General features: G+C 35.5%; 1 protein-coding gene across 2 annotated transcripts in view; it reads left to right on the top strand.

Annotated features, from left to right (window-relative positions):
• LOC145668148 (haloacid dehalogenase-like hydrolase domain-containing protein 2) overlaps positions 1-20,509 on the top strand; it is a 29,587-nt gene extending 9,078 nt beyond the window's left edge. For both annotated transcript variants that reach the window (XM_081735732.1, XM_081735733.1), the window contains exons 2-5: positions 589-882; positions 6,059-6,275; positions 9,923-10,139; positions 20,167-20,509. In XM_081735732.1, the coding sequence (XP_081591858.1) occupies positions 589-882; positions 6,059-6,275; positions 9,923-10,096 (685 nt within the window). In that variant the 3' untranslated portion in view covers positions 10,097-10,139; positions 20,167-20,509. The remainder of the gene's footprint in view (positions 1-588; positions 883-6,058; positions 6,276-9,922; positions 10,140-20,166) is intronic.
• The last annotated feature ends 296 nt before the right edge of the window (positions 20,510-20,805 follow it).

Genomic DNA, 20,805 nt, shown 5'->3' with positions numbered 1-20,805 from the left:
TTGCAGTGGAAATTGCTATGTTGGGAGACTGGTTGGGTCCGCTAGAACACAATCAGTGATGTCGGCACGGCATATGGTAACTGCACTTTGAAAATCGACCGTATACGAGGTTACTCTTCTGTAACTGTCAACTAATTTGGAGATGCTATACTAGTTCTAAAGAGACTAGAGATGCTATAGAGTTAACAACCGTTACACGCTTCTTTTCTTTTTATTGTATCAAGTATTTCAAAGAAAATTGGCGTTTTCGCATCATGTTACTTGAAACAAAATGCATTCCTCTATGAAAATCAACACGTGTACTAGTTACTGTATATTTTAGTAAAACATAAAAGCCAAATAGAAATAAATCATTACAACTGCCCCATAAAAAGCATGATTAACAAACGGAGACTTCCGTAAATTTAAAGAGTGTATGAAATTTTCTTTTATTTTAAATGTTAGATTATGTTGATACAATCAGGTATTGCAAGAAAACATTATGTAAGCTCTTAAATACCGTTTATTGTATTTAATTTCGTGTAATTTCTGTGTAGTAACTTTAACTTGTATTTGTGGAGGTTAAGTTTTTCGTATTATATTTTGCAGATTGAGAAAAACTGAAATCCCAATAAGGTTCGTAACAAATACAACCAAGGAATCCCAAAGATTTTTGTATGAAAGACTTACAAGCCTTGGTTTCGAGATTTCGAAAGATGAAATATTCACTTCATTATCAGCAGCAAGAACCCTTGTGGAGACGAGAAATCTTCGTCCAATGTTATTGTTAGAAGAGGCAGCATTAGAAGATTTTAGTGGAATACCTACTGAGAATCCAAACGCAGTTGTCGTCGGTTTAGCTCCTAGTTTGTTTAATTATCAGCCTTTGAATGAAGCTTTCAGGTAAGTTACGGTTTATTAAGTCAATCTGTATAGTAAATCACTTGCAAAATTTATCTTGGCATATTTGCACGTAAAAGACAAGCTATCTGTTTTACACTATTGCAACGTTATTGTTGGAAAGGAAGTTACAAATAGTTAGAATTCCGAACCCCGAACACAACAGCATTCGCTCATTTAAAAATTAAAACCATTCGCATGTGCATGACAATTAAGCAGAGGAATTCCTTGCCTTGCCAACTAACTTCATTTTATATGCAAATCTGCTAGGGGTGTATTGAGTTAGCGTATATTCTATCAAACCAAATAATATAATAGTAAAATGTTTTGCCCGGAAGTAGGTAAATCAAATCTTGGAAATTCCAGTGGTGTATAAGAACTTAAGGATTTCAACTGACACATTATTACAAATATTCACTTGGATTAATCTTGGTATATGTCTGTGTTATACAGGGTTTGAAAAAACCCAACCCACTGAAGCCCATATAAGTATTTTCGTTTTTTTTTTTTTTTTTTTTTTTTTTTGAAATATTTCAGTGTCTTTGGGGTAAAAGTGTTAAAATGTGATTTATATTTCAAGATTGTCATTGTCGCAACTTGCAAGAACTTTTCATTCACTGTTGTTTTGAAAAATATGGCCGCATTTTGAAATTTTGCATTGGATATCGTCGAGAAAATCTATACAGCATATTTAGAATGTCTCGTGCTTCTACCTTCAAAATTTCAACTTAGAAGTCCGAAAATTGCACCCTGTAGCGTGGATACTCGCTAGTTTGAAAAATGGCCGCCATTTTGAAATTTTACGTTGGATCGCCGTCAAAATACATACAGATAATTTAGTGTCTCGTGCTTCTACTCTGAAAATTTCAACTTAAAAGACCGAAAATTGTGCTTTGTAGCGTCGATACCCACTATTTTGGAAAAATGCCCGCCATTTTGAAATTTTATGTTGGTATGACGTCAAAATCTATATAGGAAATTTAGTGTCTCGTGCTTGTAGTATGAAAATTTAAACTTAAGCTAAAAGTTGTACCCTGTAGTGTGTGTGGTACAGGCAAACAAACGAACAAATGTAGATCAGATCGAGTCATCCCAGGAGTTTCAATGACATTCGCCAAATATGAATACCAAATATATTAATTTAAAACAAAGATATAATTCATGTTTTATAAAATAAATGGTTTTATTGTTGAAGTTCACTTCCGATACTTTGTGCGTTCAATTACGGGAATTTCCCGAGCACTTGTTGCAAAACGTTTCTTTCCTGAAAATTAATTTAAAACAATTAACAAAGATATAACTCATATTTTATAAAGTAAATGTTTCAAAATGTCTTAAATGAAGTTAAATATCTTCCAGCGTAAAATAATATAGCCAGCATATGAACTCCCCCCATCCCTTATAGTCCTACACGCAATCGGTCAGTCCATGAAATTAACCATCACGCTCACATATTTCCCCATCAACTTCGTCGAGGACACGTCGAATTTCTTGTTTGAGTTCCAACAGATTACATGGTTTGTTCTGGTAAACTCGTGACTTAGCATACCCCGTAGGAAAAAGTCACAAGGTGTCAGGTCACAAGATCGAGGTGGGTAGGTTTGGTCTCCTCGTAACGAGATTAGTCTGTCCGGGATCTTTTCACGCAGCAGATCGATTGTGTCTCCTGAAGTGTGGCAAGTTGCGCCGTCTTGTTGGAACCATAAATTGTCGATGTTCATTTGATCCAAACGGAGCCAAAGGAAAGCAGTGAGCATCGCACGATAACGAATTCCATTCACCGTGACAGCCCTTACTTGTTCATATTCAAAAAGGTACGGACCGATTAACCTCCCACTCCAAATCCCACACCAAACTGTAACTCGCTGAGAATGCATATCTTTTTCGTGATTTACTCTTGGGTTCTCTGATCCCCATATTCACCAATTATCCTTGCTCACAAAGCCGTTTAAATAGATGTGAGCTTCATCTGAGAAAATGATGCGCTTCTTGAAACCATGGCTTTCTCGTTCCTCTTCTAGGATCCATTGCACAAATTGCCGTCGTTTTCCATGATCCGCGCTGGTTTTAGATTCCGTGTATTGTTGCTGAACACATGCGCATTTCTTGACAACGACGGCGACATGACTTTCCTGGACTCTTAGTAACAGAATCACGCACAGCAATAACATTTGCCACTTCGAGGGAGTCCAGGGTTTTTGGTGTTTACTGTTGAACCGGTTTGTTGAAATTTCTTGATCAACCTATGAATAGTGGATTCATTTGGTGCATTGTTTCTACAAGAATCGTACGGAGTGTCCGAACAGTTTCCGCGAAACTTCCACATTTCTTGTAGTGAATTTTAACAATCAACATCGCTGTTCCATACTGTATCTTTCCATAACGATACTCCAGAAACACTGACCTGGAAAACAAAAAAGCACAGTATCAAAACATAACCTCAGTGATAACAAAATATGCAAAAACAATGATGCCAACAACAATAAATCAAATAACGGGTTTTTCAAAACCGGCGTTCTTTTTGAAACACTTTTTATGTACAGTTGTGAAGAGTTCTTGTGAACCTGGTCAGCAGGTAACCTCTCCTTCCTACCCAATTGCAAGTAGTGTTGCCAGCTCGCGCATTAATATAATTACAATTGTATTGCGTAATAGGCCATTCCAACATCTACATTTATTGCCACTACCATGCTTAACTATCTGTAGTGCATAATCTCACTGCGTTCATTCCATTTCCCATACCTTTTTCTCCTTCGTATTTTTTAAATTCTGTGCCAGTTTTGAATTGTTATTTCTATCTCATTCTTCATTCTTCTGTTTATTTATTATTTTTTGTTAATGTCTTTATTCCTTAGCTCTCCTGCGCTCTTTCTGTCGTACCCGCTTCATTAGTTTTATCTTCCTGCACTAAACCGCCTAATTCAACCTTGGAAGTAGCATTGAACTATCACGTGACCATGAGACCCTGCATTCGAACATGACGCCCATCTGGACGTTTCACAACTTTTTCCTCTGTTCTTTAATCTTGCTATTTCCCGTATGTATCTGATGAAGCGTGGAACGAAAATGTATATAAACTCCGTGATTATGTTTGTACTATATTCTGATAAGTAATTCATTATACATCCAACGCTATAGCCTCACTGCAAGCTGTGTCTCGTGAGATCAACGAAGTCAGTGTTGGGTCTGGTCCGAGGAAAGATGAGAGACCGTTAGTACTCACCAGATGATGCTAGCATTGCGGGATCTACTCAGTGTTCTGAGGAAATTGGGGAGCTACTTGGAAGAAAGAAGTAGTGAACTGCGGTCTAGAAGGCTAGAATTAACGGCGGAGGAAGTCGATGTGCTAACTACACTATCGCCTCAAAGGCTTAGTGCCACAAGCCGGTTGATAGGCTCTGTCTACTTAAAGGCAGTTGCATCAGGAGTTTAATTTTATAATTCGTTATTATGTGTAATGAATTTTTGAAATGTAGTATTGTTTTTTCTTTCAATAGTGATATAATGATATATATAAATTTACATATTGTGATTATATATCTATCGGAAAAAAAATAGTATCGTTACAAAAATTCATTATGCACATATATAATGAATTACTTATCAGAAAATAGTATAAATATGACCATATATATGCTGTATAAAACACAAAGCTGCTCAACCTGCTCCATAGTTATAAACAACATAACATGTATTCAAATAGATAAAAAACCCTTAACTGGAACATCCATTAAACTATGTTGTTACATGCTGTTTCGGTGCCCAACTCTCCCCTTCGTCAGTGTGGCTAGTAAAATCTCACTGCTGGACGTATTTCATGGTGAAGAAATTATTCATTGTGATTAATCTTGAAAATAAAATGGATTAAATCTGATTTTTTATAAGTTTTTACTTTTCCCATTCTGTGAAGAAAAATTGGAAACCTGTACTATTCTTGATCATCGTTAATTTTTTTAGAATTTTCCATGTGTATCTGTTGTGTGATTTTAAAAAATCTATATTTATTTATTTATTTATGATTAATTTCATGCAAACTATGCAAAGTAAATTATAATGAGCCAAATAAGATGTCTACGAGCAAATAGTGAAAATTGTGATTATTACCACAAAGTTAAGTAAACCACAAATAAACCTAACAAAATAAAAACAAAAGAAATAGTATTATCGCAAATGTAAGTAGAAGGCAGTTGAATTCATGTATAGTTTAAAGTAATTGAGTGATAAATGAAAGGTGTGCAAACTTAAAGTCAATTATTATAACAGCAATCTTAGAAGTGCTTTTTATTGATTAGCACCAGTGGCGTACGCAAGGGGGGATTCCATGTTTTAAATCCTACCCCCCTTGAGCGAGATATGCAAAAATAAACATTTACCATATGAAGATATGCGTACCAACACCTGAAATGACATGAGCTTGGGAGCTTAAACCTCCCATCCATTTTTGATGAAACTCTGCGTACGCTGCCGGCTAGCACAGTTCTACAAAATTAGTTCTGAATTATATTTCTCGTTACAAAATGTCTAGTGCAAAGTACTATAGTATCTAGGATTTTTTTTTTTTTTTTCAAAGAAGAGTTGTTCGAGTTCAGAAAAGATAAATTAGCAAGAATTTTTACTTCATCATTGTTCAATTAGTTACACGTAATTAATATAATATATCATTCTGAGAAAAGAATAGTTAACTATGAAATTCCTTGAGCTACCGACAAAGGCGGCAGTGTTTGCCGAAACAATATAGCACAACCATAGTATAATTTCAAAGGATTTAGGATTTAGATTTCTGGGTTGTCGGCATCTATGGTCATTTAGCCCGTCACGTATGAGGGATGACGTCCCTTGGCGAGCCCACTATTCGGGGTAAGGAAAGGAAGTGGCCTGGGACCTACAAGTTACGTACCACCCCGGCATTTGCCTGGTGTGAATGAGAAAAACCCAGGAAAATCTCATTCAGGATGGCTGGCCTGATAAGCTTTTTACACTTTTTCGACCGAGTGCCCTCACCGGGAATCGGACCCAGGAACGCTCGCACCAAAGGCGAGAGCGTTAGCGACTACGCTACGCGAGGCCTCTAGTATAATTTAAATACAGTAATTATTATTATTACAAAATATACAAATATGCGTCAGCTGTTTCTTATTCCTTTAAATAAATAATATTATTATATTTGGAATTGTTTCAGATTACTACTAGATGGTGCACCTTTGATAGCAATCCATAAAGGTCGTTATTACAAGCGTCCAGATGGCTTAGCTCTTGGGCCAGGTCCTTTTGTCCAAGGACTAGAGTATTCAACAGGTGTCGAAGCAGAAGTGGTTGGCAAGCCGAGTGCTAGTTTTTTCAAGGCTGGACTTAGCGGCATAAATGCTGAAGTTCATGAAGCAGTCATGATTGGAGACGTAAATATATTTTTTGTTTTATATAATTTTCTATATGGAAGTGTTACAAATTACTTTGTTAGGTTTAATATTATTTTGCTCATACATTAAGTTCCTCTTTTTAAAATGTCACATTTAGTAGAGGAGAGTCTAACTCTATTGCCGATTGGACTATATAAATTGTAGTATCACGTCACATGGTGGAAATAACTCGGAATTAACAAAGAAATGTAAAACATTACACGATTTATTTAATTTCAAAGTCACTTTTTTTTATACTTCTAATTAAACTTGTTGCAGTCCACTATTGTAGTAAAACATTAAAATTCAGTTCCACGTTATTAACTTAGGGTAGCTTCGCGTGTCGTAGTTGCCAACGCTCTCACCTTTGGTGCGAGCGGTTCCGGGTTCGATTCCCGATGGGGACACTTGGTCGAAAAAAGTGTAACAGCTTTTACAGGCCATCCATCTTGAGTGAGGTTGTTTCTGGGTTTCCATCATTCGCGCCATGCAAATGCCGGAATGGTACCTAACATACAGGTCTCAGATCGCTTCCTTTCCTTTTTTGGATAGTATGCTCGCAGAGGGACGTCATCCCTCGTATACGTGACGGGCTAAATGGCCATAGATGCCGAGAGCCCAGAAGTCTAATTTCTAATCCAAATCCTTTATTAACTTAGTTGAAGTGTAAACATAACCGTAACTTTTATTACATGTCAACAATTATTCTAATAATCTTAGTATATGTCTCCCACGAACCCGTGTCCGTGGAAGAACGGGGTTTGATGAACATTGAGATTCCTAAGGAGGGGCAAACGGAAGTTGAACTTTTTATCGTTTTTCGTTATATTTTCAAAACCTTTAGGCATAAGGATTTCAGATTTTGTATAAATGTTCTCAGATTCTATTGTACAGGTAAGAGGAGATTTTGTGAAATTCGTCGCCGAAGAATGTAGAAAGGAGGTTAACTCCCACTCTTTATCAGATTTCTGAATAGGTTCGGAATAGAAGTTGAAAGTTCATACAAATTCTTGTACAATACGTAACACTATAGGTATAATGGAATCCAGTATAATTGGCGGATGCGCAGACAATTATGGAAGGTTAAGCTTCGCAGTATAGGCCGTTCCGCACCATAATATCTCGCCTCTAAGAGAGTAGAAGACCATGCCATTGACTTCGGCTAAAAGTAGTTTTAATGTCAATAACCGAAGTATAATTTCTGATCAAGATCTTAGAGTACTGTAACCAAAAAACAAAATTTGCTATATCATGATAATCATAGAAATTGCATCGTTACAAAGAACATACGTTTTGTGAAAAAATAAATGTATAACAATAAAAAAGTGCGAACTTGGCACATTATCATAATGGAAATCTGTCAGAAAAAAATATTTTTTTGAAAAAAGAATCATGCGAATTCTTGTTATTGTACAATTTTGAAGTATTTATATTGACAAGAAAATTTTGTAAAACGTACTTTTTATTGAGGCCGAGGTGGTTTAGTGCTCACCTGTGATGTACGGGACCCCTTGTTCAATCCGTCTCGCGTTGTGGTGTACAGGTCCCGTGTTCCTAGGTTTTCGTGGGTTCTCACTTCGTTCATTATCATCATTACTGTCTCACTTAGCTTCGGTGTATAATCGTGGGATGTTAAACTATATTATTTCACATTAAATTTTTTAGACGTTTAACTATTATTTCACATTAATTTTTTAGACGTTAAACTATATTATTTCACATTAATTTTTTTAGATATTAAATTTATTATTTCAAATTAAATTTTTTAGAAGTTCCAAATACAGTATATAAATTCTCGAAATTTTAGGAATAGCGAAACAAGAGTATTTAGAAAATGGAGTTACAAAGATACTTGCCAGATACCGTGATAATTTCTGTATTGAAAGTTGCCTTAAACAAAGATTGAAAATGGCATACTTGGTTAGTATTATGTACATGTAAATAGATTTGATTGTATAGTTTGTAGTGTAAATTAAGTTATAATTGTAATACATATTTATTCAGGTTTTGTGAAATAGCAAGGCAAAATTTGAAGAATTCGATGCGTAGATAATATCTATATTATAAATAACAATAGTAAATCTGTATCTGAGTAACAGTTGTAGCACTTTTCGTATTAGATCTATCTAGGTTGGCAAGATGGCGTAGAATGTTCTACACAATGGAGCGTCATGCTCTTCAATTATTTCAATTTAATTTTTAACAACAATTTCAATTTTGGACATAATTTAGTGTATTACAATTTTTATAGTGTTTTATATAATTTTTTGTATGTTCTACGCTTCTGCCTTCCTTTTTAATTCACAAACTAGTGTGGAAACAGAACTATTTGAAACAGGCCAATTCGTCCATTTTGGAACGGGCCATCTTCTACAATTATAATAACAACAAAAAGATTTAAAACAATTCTAGTGAAGCAGTCAACTTGGCCTTAGTGCTGTGACTTTTAATTATAAAATCTCTCGCGAGGGAGATGAATAGAATAGAATAGATCTATCTATGCTGTAATATAAACTGAAGATTTGTCTGGATAAGGTTTACAAATCTGATAAACATTCTGCTATAGCTGAAAAATAAAGGTAATTTGTAAGATGCAATTTTTATCTTGTAATAATTATTTACTAATTGCTTGTATTTACAGTTCTTGTTTAATATATTATGTAATGATGAGTGTATACATCTTATATTTAAAGCTTAATTTTATTGTGTCTTGCATTTTTAAAGAGTATCCAAACGACGTAGATCCAATTCCCAAAGCGCAGCCAGAAAGGTGCATGAGTTGCAGATAGATAATCGACGGTTACAAATACATGATGGCTGTAACTAAATACTTGAAACAAGAACTTTTTTTAAGTCGGTTATCTCCTTCCGTGAGATTAGATTCCATTAAAAATACGCGTACATTTAAGACCTTAGAGATGCTTTTGTATACTTATACGATATAGAGATTTCCATTAAGTTCTTTTCACTTAGATAAACGGGCAGGTGTCAAAATAATTGAGCGGAATGGCACCTTCTTTATCTTTCTTACGTCTTACTGTGTATTTTAGCTCTTCCCTTGCTTTTTTTTTTCATACGAAAACTACCTTTAGAAATCCAAACCATCATCATTAATATTAAATACATAGAGATTATTACAAAAATAATAGAAGTATCTGGAGTTAGAAACATGTCGGAATCGGGACTGGCAATGGACAGGCGGCGACCAAAGCGCCAGGTTGTTTGGCATGGGTGTTAGGGCAAACTCCGTACTACATGAGGAGTAGTAGAACGGCAGTATGCAGTCAGTGATAATGTAAAAATAGACGGACGACTTATTTGATTTGCAAAGAGGGCTCATTGTTGGCGCTTAGGTGTGTGGTGCGACGTGACGACGTTATGGAGACTCGGATCCAGCGCAGATTTTCGCTTCCATTGTCCGTCACCGAACAGAGTGATGCACTCGCTACCATTCACGAACTCGGTGAGTCTGTTCTAAGTCGCATCAGAACTGTTTTGAGGACGAAAGATGGTCAACTTTCTTCTTTTAGGAAACATATGAAAATCTAATTAAATGTAACTGAAAACAGTATTTATTTAATATAAGTGCGTAATGAATATCTGTGTAATTGTTACAATATATATATTTTTTCTTTCTTTCTTTCAAGGATGTACGAGACGATATCGGAGGAGCTCAGAGTATTGGCATGAAAGGCATCTTAGTTCAAACAGGAAAGTACCGACCAGGAGATGAAGATAAAATTTCGCCACCACCTGCAAAAGTGTGTTCTTCATTTCCTGATGCTGTCGAATTCTTTTTAAAGGAATTTGGAACTACGTGAATATAATAAGTGCAAGACATTAATGCAAAGAACAATGAAACAGGTAAATATGCAGAATTTTGTTAGTAATAAATGCCTTTTTAGTAATAAATGAGAGTATTAAAATTGAAATGGATATATAAATAAATAAATAAATAAATAAAAAGCTACTTGTTTTTGTCTGTTGGTTTGCAACATTGGGGGTGAATAGATCAGTCTTCGTTGTTTTGTCCAGTGATTGTAGAAAGCGGCTAACTCTTTGTAATTGTAGCAACTTCCTTCTCATCGATAGATCACGTGACGTGACATGAGAGAACGAGTATGTGAGTTTCCAAGTACTCGAACACCACATTCAATCTTTCCTGGTTCAGATATAATGTGAATGTTAGATCATTTTTATTATGGATTCGGGAAGTACCAAGTGACGAATTTCTGCTCTCTGCAACATTTGCCGGAGCGTCTTTTCGCTGAGTAGCATAGGACGGCAAGTGGTAACAAGTCACGTGAAAGGCAAAACATACGGAAATGTGTAACATCTGTGTCAATATTAGAGACAGCAAGTGCTTTTGTAAATTAAGAAAATAAGCCAGTATTTTCTTACTTAGAGTACCGACTATTTGTACTTAATTTATACAGAACTGGAGGGTTTGTGGTGATGATGTGTGTTCAAATCTGGATTCTATGATGGAAGGGATATAAGTTCGCAGAACGAAACAAAGTAGCTTATAGGGGTTCTTCAAATAATAATAATAATAATAATAAAATTACAAAAGTGGAATTACTGTGGTGTATTCAAAGTGTAATGACATATATCAATGCTCACTTTTGCTAAATATGTCAGAATATTCAAACTTGTGTTCGCAGATAGTTACATTGGCAGGAAAATGCAGCTTTAACGTGGCAAAATGATATACACTTTTGTTTATAGATTTTTATCACCATACTTTGGAAATAAATTTAGTTGTTGAAGGAGACAAATGTACGATTGTGGAGTATCGTGAAAGGTCCAATGTCCACCCATTATTTGACATCGCGTTTTTAGGAAATTCTATAGATCTTGAAATAGCTTTCAAGGAGATGCACTCACCGTTGAACTTAAAAAAGAACATTCAAATTTACATGATATACGAAGTTGTGGGGTTCGTACTTCGCATGGAGCATTTAAGACTGATATCTTATTTAAGGATGTTCCAGCATGTCGTGCCGAGTACACCAACAGAGGATCAAAAGATTTTCAAGTGAAATTTTTGGTTTGAAAATGAACAGAATTGCTTAACGATACATTGACATTTATCCCTATCATCTGTTGTATATTCAAGGTGTTAGGAAGAATAAGAGGCGTCAATTCGTGTCAGGTACGTTGGGTAAAGCACTTGCTTCAGAAAGGAAACCTTTCCTTACGGAATTTCAGACGGATGCTCCTGTCAGTCGATTTCTTCACAATACTTTATCAGATATGATTTTAAAATAATAATAATAAGAAAAAAGTGATGCAACCAAAGTTTATAAAACCAGAAGGCTTTAGTCGTTCCAGTTCATGTGTATCGATTGATCTGGAAAATGAGAAAAAATGTCTTCCTGTAAAAAACGTTGACAGTGGTTTTTGCTACACGTACTGCCTTTAAGAAATGTTAACAAGTAACGGATTTGGACACTTTGGATCTTTTTCGAAATTACAGAAAGTGTCTACAGAAATCTGTTATTAAAACTATTAGAGAAGTCACTTCGATATTACAAATTGACTAGAGCTCTTTCGTGTTTGAATCTTAATATTTCTGCAGATGTGATATTGAAGCGAGTTGCATGAAGTTTCATTTAGCTGACCTATTGAAAATAATTTCTCAGGTGACAATATGGATGATGGAGTTGTAAGTAGTTCAAAGAGTTTTATTCAAATTCAAATGGTTATAATTTTTCTCATGAAAATTCAAATCATTGCGCAATGAGGATTTTCAATCAATGCTCAATGTGAAACAGGTAATTCAAAAGTACAAACTTTAGTAGCGCACAGACTTGAGGTACGATTCAGTACCTTTTTCTGATGAGCATGAGAAACTATTCATAAGAAAACCTGTGATCCATTATGCACAAAATGCTCGTTCTCGTTTTGCAGAAGCAACAAATATACAATGAAAGGAAGAGAAAATGAAACAAGAAGAAACTGAAGACAAGAAAATAAAGATAATTCTGAACAAGCTGTTTTCGGTGTTTCTCACTCTGTCTTGTTCCTTTCACATGTGACGAAACTTTCAAAATGTGACTAACGTTAGAAATTGAAGTTTCAGACAAGATATGTAATTTCTTGCTTTGTGCAAAATTACGTATTGTTAGGATAAGTGTTCTGAATTTCATAGTAAAGTACGTTGAACTTTTATTTTTTATATTGTTCTTTGTTCTAGTTGATTAGAGAAAAAATACATTACTGCAGTGTATAATTGTTATTTCTTTTTTCTTCATGAACATAGGAAAGTCTGTGTATCAAATTACGAAACTCGTTCGGAAAGTAACTTCCGATTGGTCACTGAGCGTGAAGTAGTGGGGGGCAGCGCTACCATCTTTGGACAGACGTGCGCGGTAGATCAGTCTGTATCCAGCCGTGGTAGAGTGAAGGTTGTCTGATCACGAGTTCCACTTTTGTAGCGTTTCAAAATATGTGATGCAGTAGAAAACCCCGCCAAGTGCGAGGTACAAGCTGTTATACGTTTTCTTACGGCAAAACAATATTCGGCAGTAGCTATTCATTGGAAACTTTTTCCGTGTATGGACCAAGTGTGACGAGTGAAGGAGTTGTTCGTGAACGGGTTCGTTCATTTGAAAGTGGACGAACAAAGATTCATGACGAAGAGAGGAGTGGCAGGTCATCAGTGGTCATTGATGATCTCTTTCAGCAAATTGATGGAAAAGTTCAATCATCCGTCTTATCGCCCAGATTTGGTACCCAGTGATTATCATCTCTTCATGCATATGAATAAGTGGTTTGTATCTCAGCGCTTTGGTGATGATGATGAGCTGAAAGATGCGGTCACAAGCTGGCTCAAGGCACAGGTGGGAGATTTTTATGTTGATGAAATTTCTAAGCGACTGCAGAGATATGGTAAGTTCTTGAATCTTTATGGAAACTATGTTGAAAAATAGAGCAAAGTAGTTGTTTTCAGATGTATATAATAAATTATTCTTATTTAATTTGGTGTTTCTTTTTTTTAACCAATCGGAGGTTACTTTCCGAACGGCCCTCCTACATAGTAGGGAAAATTTCAAAAATGTTCTGGAAACCAGGGGAAAATCCGGGATTCTTCCGCGTAAATTTTGTCACTAAATTGCACCAATATTTAGAATTATTGTATTTAATTTTTAAACGTTAACATTATTATTATTATTATTATTTATTTGAATTAGCTTATTCCAAGTTCTGGTAAATTAAGTATCAAATAGGTTATCTCGCTCAAAGAATGTTAATCGTGAAATCTGTGCATATATACAGTGAAAGCAGGAGGATTTGGTGATAACATTTGTTTTTCCGCTTATTGTATTAAATAATGTGAGTTACGTGCTACATTGACATCATCACATAAATAGTAATAACTATAACTACAGAGGTAAGTTTGTTGAATACACCACTTAAATCTATCCCGATACAAATTATAGACCCAAGGGGAGAAAAATTGCGAAATCTGCTTTAAGAGAATTTCTGACTGAGAGTTAAATAAAAATAAACTTTGATCAAAGTACAAAGTTCTTGCAATATATCATTGCCTTCGTCAGATATTGGTCCTGATGAAGATAGTGAATATTTCCGAAACTGCACAAATTAGTGTTTGCTTTGGTCATATTTTATTTTATTTTACTAAATTTTACGTAGTTCCAAAAATAGAATGAGCAGTATATGGATTGTAATGCCTCAGTAGTTTATTCAAAATGAAATGAAATCTTTCTGTTTAACTTCCATGATTATGCCCGTTAGGCTAAGGGAGACGATGATAAAGCAAGTTAATGATGATGGAAGAATTGATGGAGGAAACGGGAGTACCCCTAGAAAACCACGGACATGATGTTGTCCATCACATGAACTTACTTGGCCTGGAATTGAACCAGGGACCCTATGTACCAGAAAGTAAGCACTCTTCCACTTTGTATCCGTAGTTTTTTCAAAATTCACACTGAAAGTGTGGTATTGATTTTCCTGGCAACAATGTCATTTATGGTTAGGTTAAATAAGACATTCGTAATATACCTCCATCATCCCCAACGCCCTCCTATCGGCCAACACACTCCTTTTTATTTTTTGTTTTCAATGTAAGCTTACTATAAGTTAAACTTCCTCTATTTGGAATACAATAAAACACCAGTAGCAAACAATAATTGTACATTAACGTTAACTTCAATATCTTCGCATTCTGAATACATGTATAAACAAACATGTATCATTTGGCGTATTCTTTTGAATTTTTATAGTCAATAAACCTGTTATTTTCTTTTTATTGAGCTGTATTTGAATGCTTTATTTAAATTTTCTTCTTTCTTTCTTCCAAAGCTTGGAAGTTTTATCGCCTTTTGGCGTTCATCAAGCTTGTTGTTTCTAAAGATACTTTTCGTTTTTCAGTCTTTTGTTTTTCTTGAATCTTTCAGGTGTGCTTCATATGTTCTGTAAGCAGCTAAAAAAATAAAATAAAAATAAAAAATATATAAAACCTTCCGGCATATTTTGAACCATTTCCCTACTTCCAAGATCAGTGTAAACCAGAGTTGTTGGAATTTTCCGCAGTCAAAAATCCCTACTTTTTAACAAAACAATTTTTTTTTAAGAAAATCACACACACACACATCTAAAAATATAGTTCAAAACTTGGATTGAAATAATAATCGTAATGGGATTATAATTGCTTTCATATTCCTTAGTACACGTCTAGGTTTAGATTTCAATTAAAATATGTACGAGGGTCGCACTTTAATTTTTTCAGAGATTCATACAGGCTACATAGTAACTGATGTGTCCACCTTTTCAATATAATCTTTATCCACTTTTGCCAGCGGCATGTCAGCTTCGGAAGATCTTCCTGGAACCAATTGTTTGTAGTCCCATTCACCCAAGTTTGGACAAGTTGTTCAAGTTCATGTCCATCTGCAACCCGACCACCACACACAGATCTTTTCATTGTCTCGAACAAGTGGTAATCGCTGGGAGCCAAGTCCGAAGAGTAGGGAGGGCGTGGCACCACTAAACCGTAGTTGATCAATGGTAGCAATGGTTTCCCGGTTGGTGTGAAGACGTGCATTACCATGTTGCAGAAGCACTCTTTTCCCCTGTTTTACTGGCTACTTTCTTCGAGTAGCACGATGTACTTGTCTGAGATTTTCCACACACGCTGCATTGTTAATCGTGGCTCCACCTTGAAGCCAGTCAGTCAGGATAATTCCTTTCGTGTCCCAGAACACTGTAGCCATACGCTACCCGGTTGAAGGTGTTCGAAATTTATTTGGCGGTAGACTGACATGATATTTCTACTGCATTGATTGCTGCTTCGTCGTCGGCTCATGGTAATGGAGTCAAGTCTCATCACCAGTCACAAATCTAGACATGAAATCTTCGGGGATATGATCATGGAATTGCAGATGTTCCCTGTACACGTTCACATGACGTTGTTTTTGATCTGCAGACAAGAGTTTTGGAACCCATCGTGCACTGACCTGCGATGCACTGCAGGGTATTTTTGGTTAATCCTGTGGTAGGCTCCTATTTAGAGAATGTGATGCATTTGTTCTCTTGAATGGTCTTCTCTGCGGCGATGATGGTTGATGTTGTCACTGTCATCGTCTTTTCGCAGAGGTACTATAGCTTTCCAACCTTTTATCCAGTTGTACACTGTTTTCCGCAACAGTGCATGTTCTCCACACACTGCCACAAATCGCCTGTGGATTTCAGCAGCGACCACGCCCTCTTTCCACATGAACCACGACGTCTGGCACTGTCCTCCATATTCACTTTCCATGTTGTAAGTTAGTAACGCTCACAGGAGTTCAAGAAATGGGCCGCACAGGCTCTGCTGTCGTCCCGTTGCCAGTGACGGTTCTAATTGATAGATGAAGGTCGTAGGTGCCTGTGACTGCCTTTCCAACTTTAGTGTTCCACTGCTCCTGGAACGAGAAAAAGTGTAAATCATTAATAGTACGCTCCTCGCATTACCAAGAGATCATTACTAGAACAGAATACTATTGAAATAAAATGTGTGGGAATCATGCATAAAATAATTTTGTTTGCGCTCAATCAAATTCGCTGTAAGTGTTCAACTGTTATATAAAAACATTATATCTGTCATATATCTCTTATATAAAAATGAAAAGAATCTTGTTTGTGATCGCATCACGAGGGGCTAAACTGCTTGAAATTAATTTTTATATATAGTTATCACGTACCTCGACGTGACTTTTAACCATGTTATTTTGATTAAAACGATATAGGGGGCAGCGGAGGGTCAAAATCTGTGCGAAAAAAAAAAATCTCATGATTCTGTCAAGTTAGAAAGATGAAACTTGGCATATAAAGTCCTCATTAAAAAGAAGTGTCCCTGCGTTTTTGAGAATTCTCGTTTTAAGAGGAGAAAGTGAGATTTTCTATAATTTCTTTCTTTAAATTGAAAGCAATGTTGCCTGCTGTTTGTGACCTATTACGGCAAAACGGTTGAACAATTTGAAATACATTATGTAGCATAGTTAGTACCTATCCCAAGCTGGGATTTTATCATGTAACTTTGCTTAAAGAACGTATCTTAAGGGAGAAGGAGGTTCAAAATTTATACCAAAAATAGAATATCTTATGGAGTTTATATTATTACACTTTCATTGAGATGTGTATCCTGAGGGGAAGAGGAAGATCAAATATATTTTCAATAAACGTAATCCTCTCCGGAAAAAAAAAAAAAATGTTGAGCTAATCTGGAATAAATAGCAATGCAAATACATTTTTTTTAAAGGCACATATTCGCGTATTAGTACGAACGAATAATAAAATGTCTTTGTCCAGAAATGTCAAAATCCCGACTTTTCTGTAAATTTAGTCAAATTTTAGAGATGATTTTACAAATTTGAATATAACATATCCTCATATAGCATTTGACCCCCCCTCTCCAATAGCTTTGGACCCTTCCCGAAACAAATTCCTGCGTACGTGCTGCCTGTATACTTGCTATCTTTTAACAGTAACGGCAATTTACAATAAGAAAGTAAGCTTATACCGTATTTAAAAAAATAAAAGGGGCTATGGGGATGGTGGAGATGGATTAAGATTTTTTTTATTCTAAACAGTAAATGATAGTGTTTGCGGTATAATACATACAATTCTATTTTTCTACATAATTTTCTTGCCGGTTTAAACATTTATCATAACGAACAACGAGTTTTTGGATACTCTCATACAGAGCTGGATTTAGGTTTGGTGAGGCCGTAAGCTACGAAAGATAGTGGGGTCCTTTATGTGTCCAGATGAACGTACAGAAATGAAGAAACTAGTAATATTTTAGGAAGCAGGCTAGCAGAAGAGGCCCCATTACTTACATCATAGGGACCTACACAAAAGAAGCACTATTGCTATATGTGGATTTTATTTTATTTATTGTTTCTCTTTTATTTTGGGAATGTGCATTCCATTTTTTTCCTTTAATTTTTGGGGCTCTAAGCTATAGCTTGTTTAGCTTATACGTAAATCTGGCACTGCTCTCATGATAGAACTCTGTCTCCTGTGATAGCCAGTTATTCAGCTTCATTGGTGTCTAAACGCTTGCCGTCCGGGAAAGGTCTTCAGTTGACGGAAGAGGGGATAGTCGGTAGAGGTCTACATTGTATGACAGGTGATCGATTTCCTCGCAGCCAAAAGATTTGATCAGATCTTGAGTTTCACATCATGAACGTTTTGTCGATCTTTCTTGAACAAGCTGACCCATTTCCACTATCACTCATTGCTTTGTCACCATACACCTCACATATATGGAGATGAAGATTCGCAGCTGTCGTGTTTCTTGCTGTTAGAAACCGGATGACTGATCATATTTCACAGTCGGTAGACCTTTGATTTTCTTAAACATGTTAACCTGCCACTGCCATTTGCCTTACGCCATGGATGTAAATGGCATTCAGTTGTACACAGGGAATACTGGAAGCCTGCGAGCGTACTTGTTCTCAGGGTCACGTAAATTTCAAACGCTATTAAGAAACAAATCTTACTTGAAAAAGAACCCCTGTGGTTTAAAGTTATCAATGTGTCTGTAATTAGGATGAAAGCAAAATGCTTTAAAATATACAGAAAAAGTACTTTAAGAATATTAAACACGAATATAAAGGATACCTAGAGATTTTGAATTATTCTCTCTTTATACTTTTGACATTTTTGTAGCCTTTTTTGTAATTCTTGTTAAACACACCGTAACATAAATTTTACTTTTTTTCTTTCTTTCGGTATGATAGATAAAATGTAGTGTTTTGAAACAACATATTAACCGATATTTCTAGTACTCATGTTAAAAGAGTTGACGCATTAAAGTGCGTCACACTTTTCGAAAGTTTATAACTCCGACCAGAATGTTGTAATTAAATTATTGAAAAGATTTTTTTTTTTTTTACTTTCTACTACAAAGATATATTTGGAATATACAAATTATATATACTATATATATATACCCAAAATAGTTATTGATTAGATGAATACTTATTTACATTTATCGAAACATAAATAATTAACTTCAATAAAAATACAATAATAAATGTTAGAATTAAAAAAAAAAATAAGTGAATAAATAAAACGGCTCGATGCCTAGAGCGACACTTTCACCAACAAATTCTGCGGATTTCTCATGGGAAGCTTCGCACTAAACTCTTCCTAATACATTAAGACTAACGTTTAAGAAAAGGTCAATTTAGACATCTAGTATATACATATTCATAATTAATTGTAGACAAGGATCATGTCATAGTTTTCCATTTTAAAAAGTTGTTCATAATTGTAATTCTTGTAATATGAATATTTGTATAGAGGAGTAATTTCCAACTCGCTGATGTATGATGTAGGAGCTGCTTTTTATGACCAAAGGCAAAGCATAGAAAACAGGTTGATCAAGGAAGGGAAGGAACAAGATAGATGGAATGGAATAAAATAAGTGGCCCCGCATATCGTAGTCGCTAAAGCTCTTAACCTTTGGTGCGAGCGACCGGGTTCAATTCCCGGTGGAGACACTCAGTCGAAAAAGTGTAACAGCTTCTCCAAGCCAATCATCCTGAGTGAGAATTTTCCTGAGTTTTCCTTATTCACACCAGGCAAATGCCGGGATGATACCTACCAATAATCCCAGACCGCTTCCTTCCTTCCCCTATCCTTTCTTCCTCTCCAATTCCCCGGGCAGTGTGATCGCCGAGGGACGTCATCTCTTCTATGTGTGACGGGCTGACGTGGCTATAAATGCCGAAAGCCTATAAATCTAATTCCTAATCCCTGGAATAAAATAAATTGTGGCAACGTACGATTAGTTACGACTACGAGTAGTGTATCTGCAAATCCATCCACTACGCCGTATTTGTCTGACATCGTCTTCTTTCAGTGCAAGGTTTGCTCTCTTCTTGCTCTGTGTGATTTACGTAGAATTAGAGGTCTGCATGGGCCGGAATTTTTAGCCCGAACACGGCCCGGCCCGTGAATTTACAATTTAAGGCTCGACCTGAGTCCGAAATATGTTTTAGCATTTAGACCCGAGCTGACGTGATAATCAAATAAGCCCAAATTACAGAAACTTAATAATTATCGCAAATTTGTATTTTTATTTATTAGAGGTTTAATTTTGCAGTAGTTCTTTAAAAATTCTCCAGAAAGAACGGTGCAATATATATATCGTTGTATAGTATATTTACAAAGTGAGGCCCGAGAAATATGGTTGTATTTTCAAACATTTACGGTCCGAGCCCGGTCCGGGCCGAAGTTATATATGCTTTGTAGGCCTGAGCGGGGCCCGCGATTGATTGATTGATCAGAGTTTTAATAGGGATCTGTGAAATATGAAAATGAATTTCACGTTTGCATGACGTTTTACATTTTTGAACTTTTTTTTTTTCAGTGTCTGTTAAACATGGTGTTACTAGTGATGAATACACACAAATAAGAAAAATGGATTTTTCTACTGTGTTCAGTCTCCTGAATCGAATTTACTGAAGATCTCAAACGGACAAGGAGCGACATTATGTTATATACAACACAAAATGCAACTTTAGTATTATAAATTTTATAAAATGGCGAAGAACATTTAAATCATATTGATTTCTGATGTAGGAAATAACATGTGAGTAATGGCGTGCTTTAAAGTAATATGCATCACCACTTGTGTAAATGTTTGTAAATATTGTAATATATTTCAATGCAAAAGGATATTTTTAGATAAGAACACATTAAATGGTTTCAAAGATTTTTGCTCTGTTGAGTGTTTTAATATACCTATACTTATGACCAGTTATTATTATTAAAACTATTTTAAGTTGTTCTGTGTTTCATATTATTAGAAATAAATGTTTTTTTGTTGTGTGCGTTTTACGACGTAGTTTTTTTTTTGTTTTTTTTTTTTAAGTTACTTCATATCTTGGTTTCGCCTTTAGAAATACAAAATGATTTTAAAATATTTTAGGAGTCTGTTTAGAACATTTTAGGAGTGGAAAAAGCCAATAGAAGTCTTATATAATCAGATGTTAAAAATCAAGAAATA

Source organism: Thermobia domestica, chromosome 13 (genome assembly GCF_964235325.1).
Source record: "Thermobia domestica chromosome 13, izTheDome1.hap1.1, whole genome shotgun sequence".
Lineage (NCBI taxonomy): Eukaryota > Metazoa > Arthropoda > Insecta > Zygentoma > Lepismatidae > Thermobia > Thermobia domestica.
The sequence above is the reverse complement of the archived record's forward strand: the minus strand, read 5'-3'. Positions and strand labels throughout refer to the sequence as shown.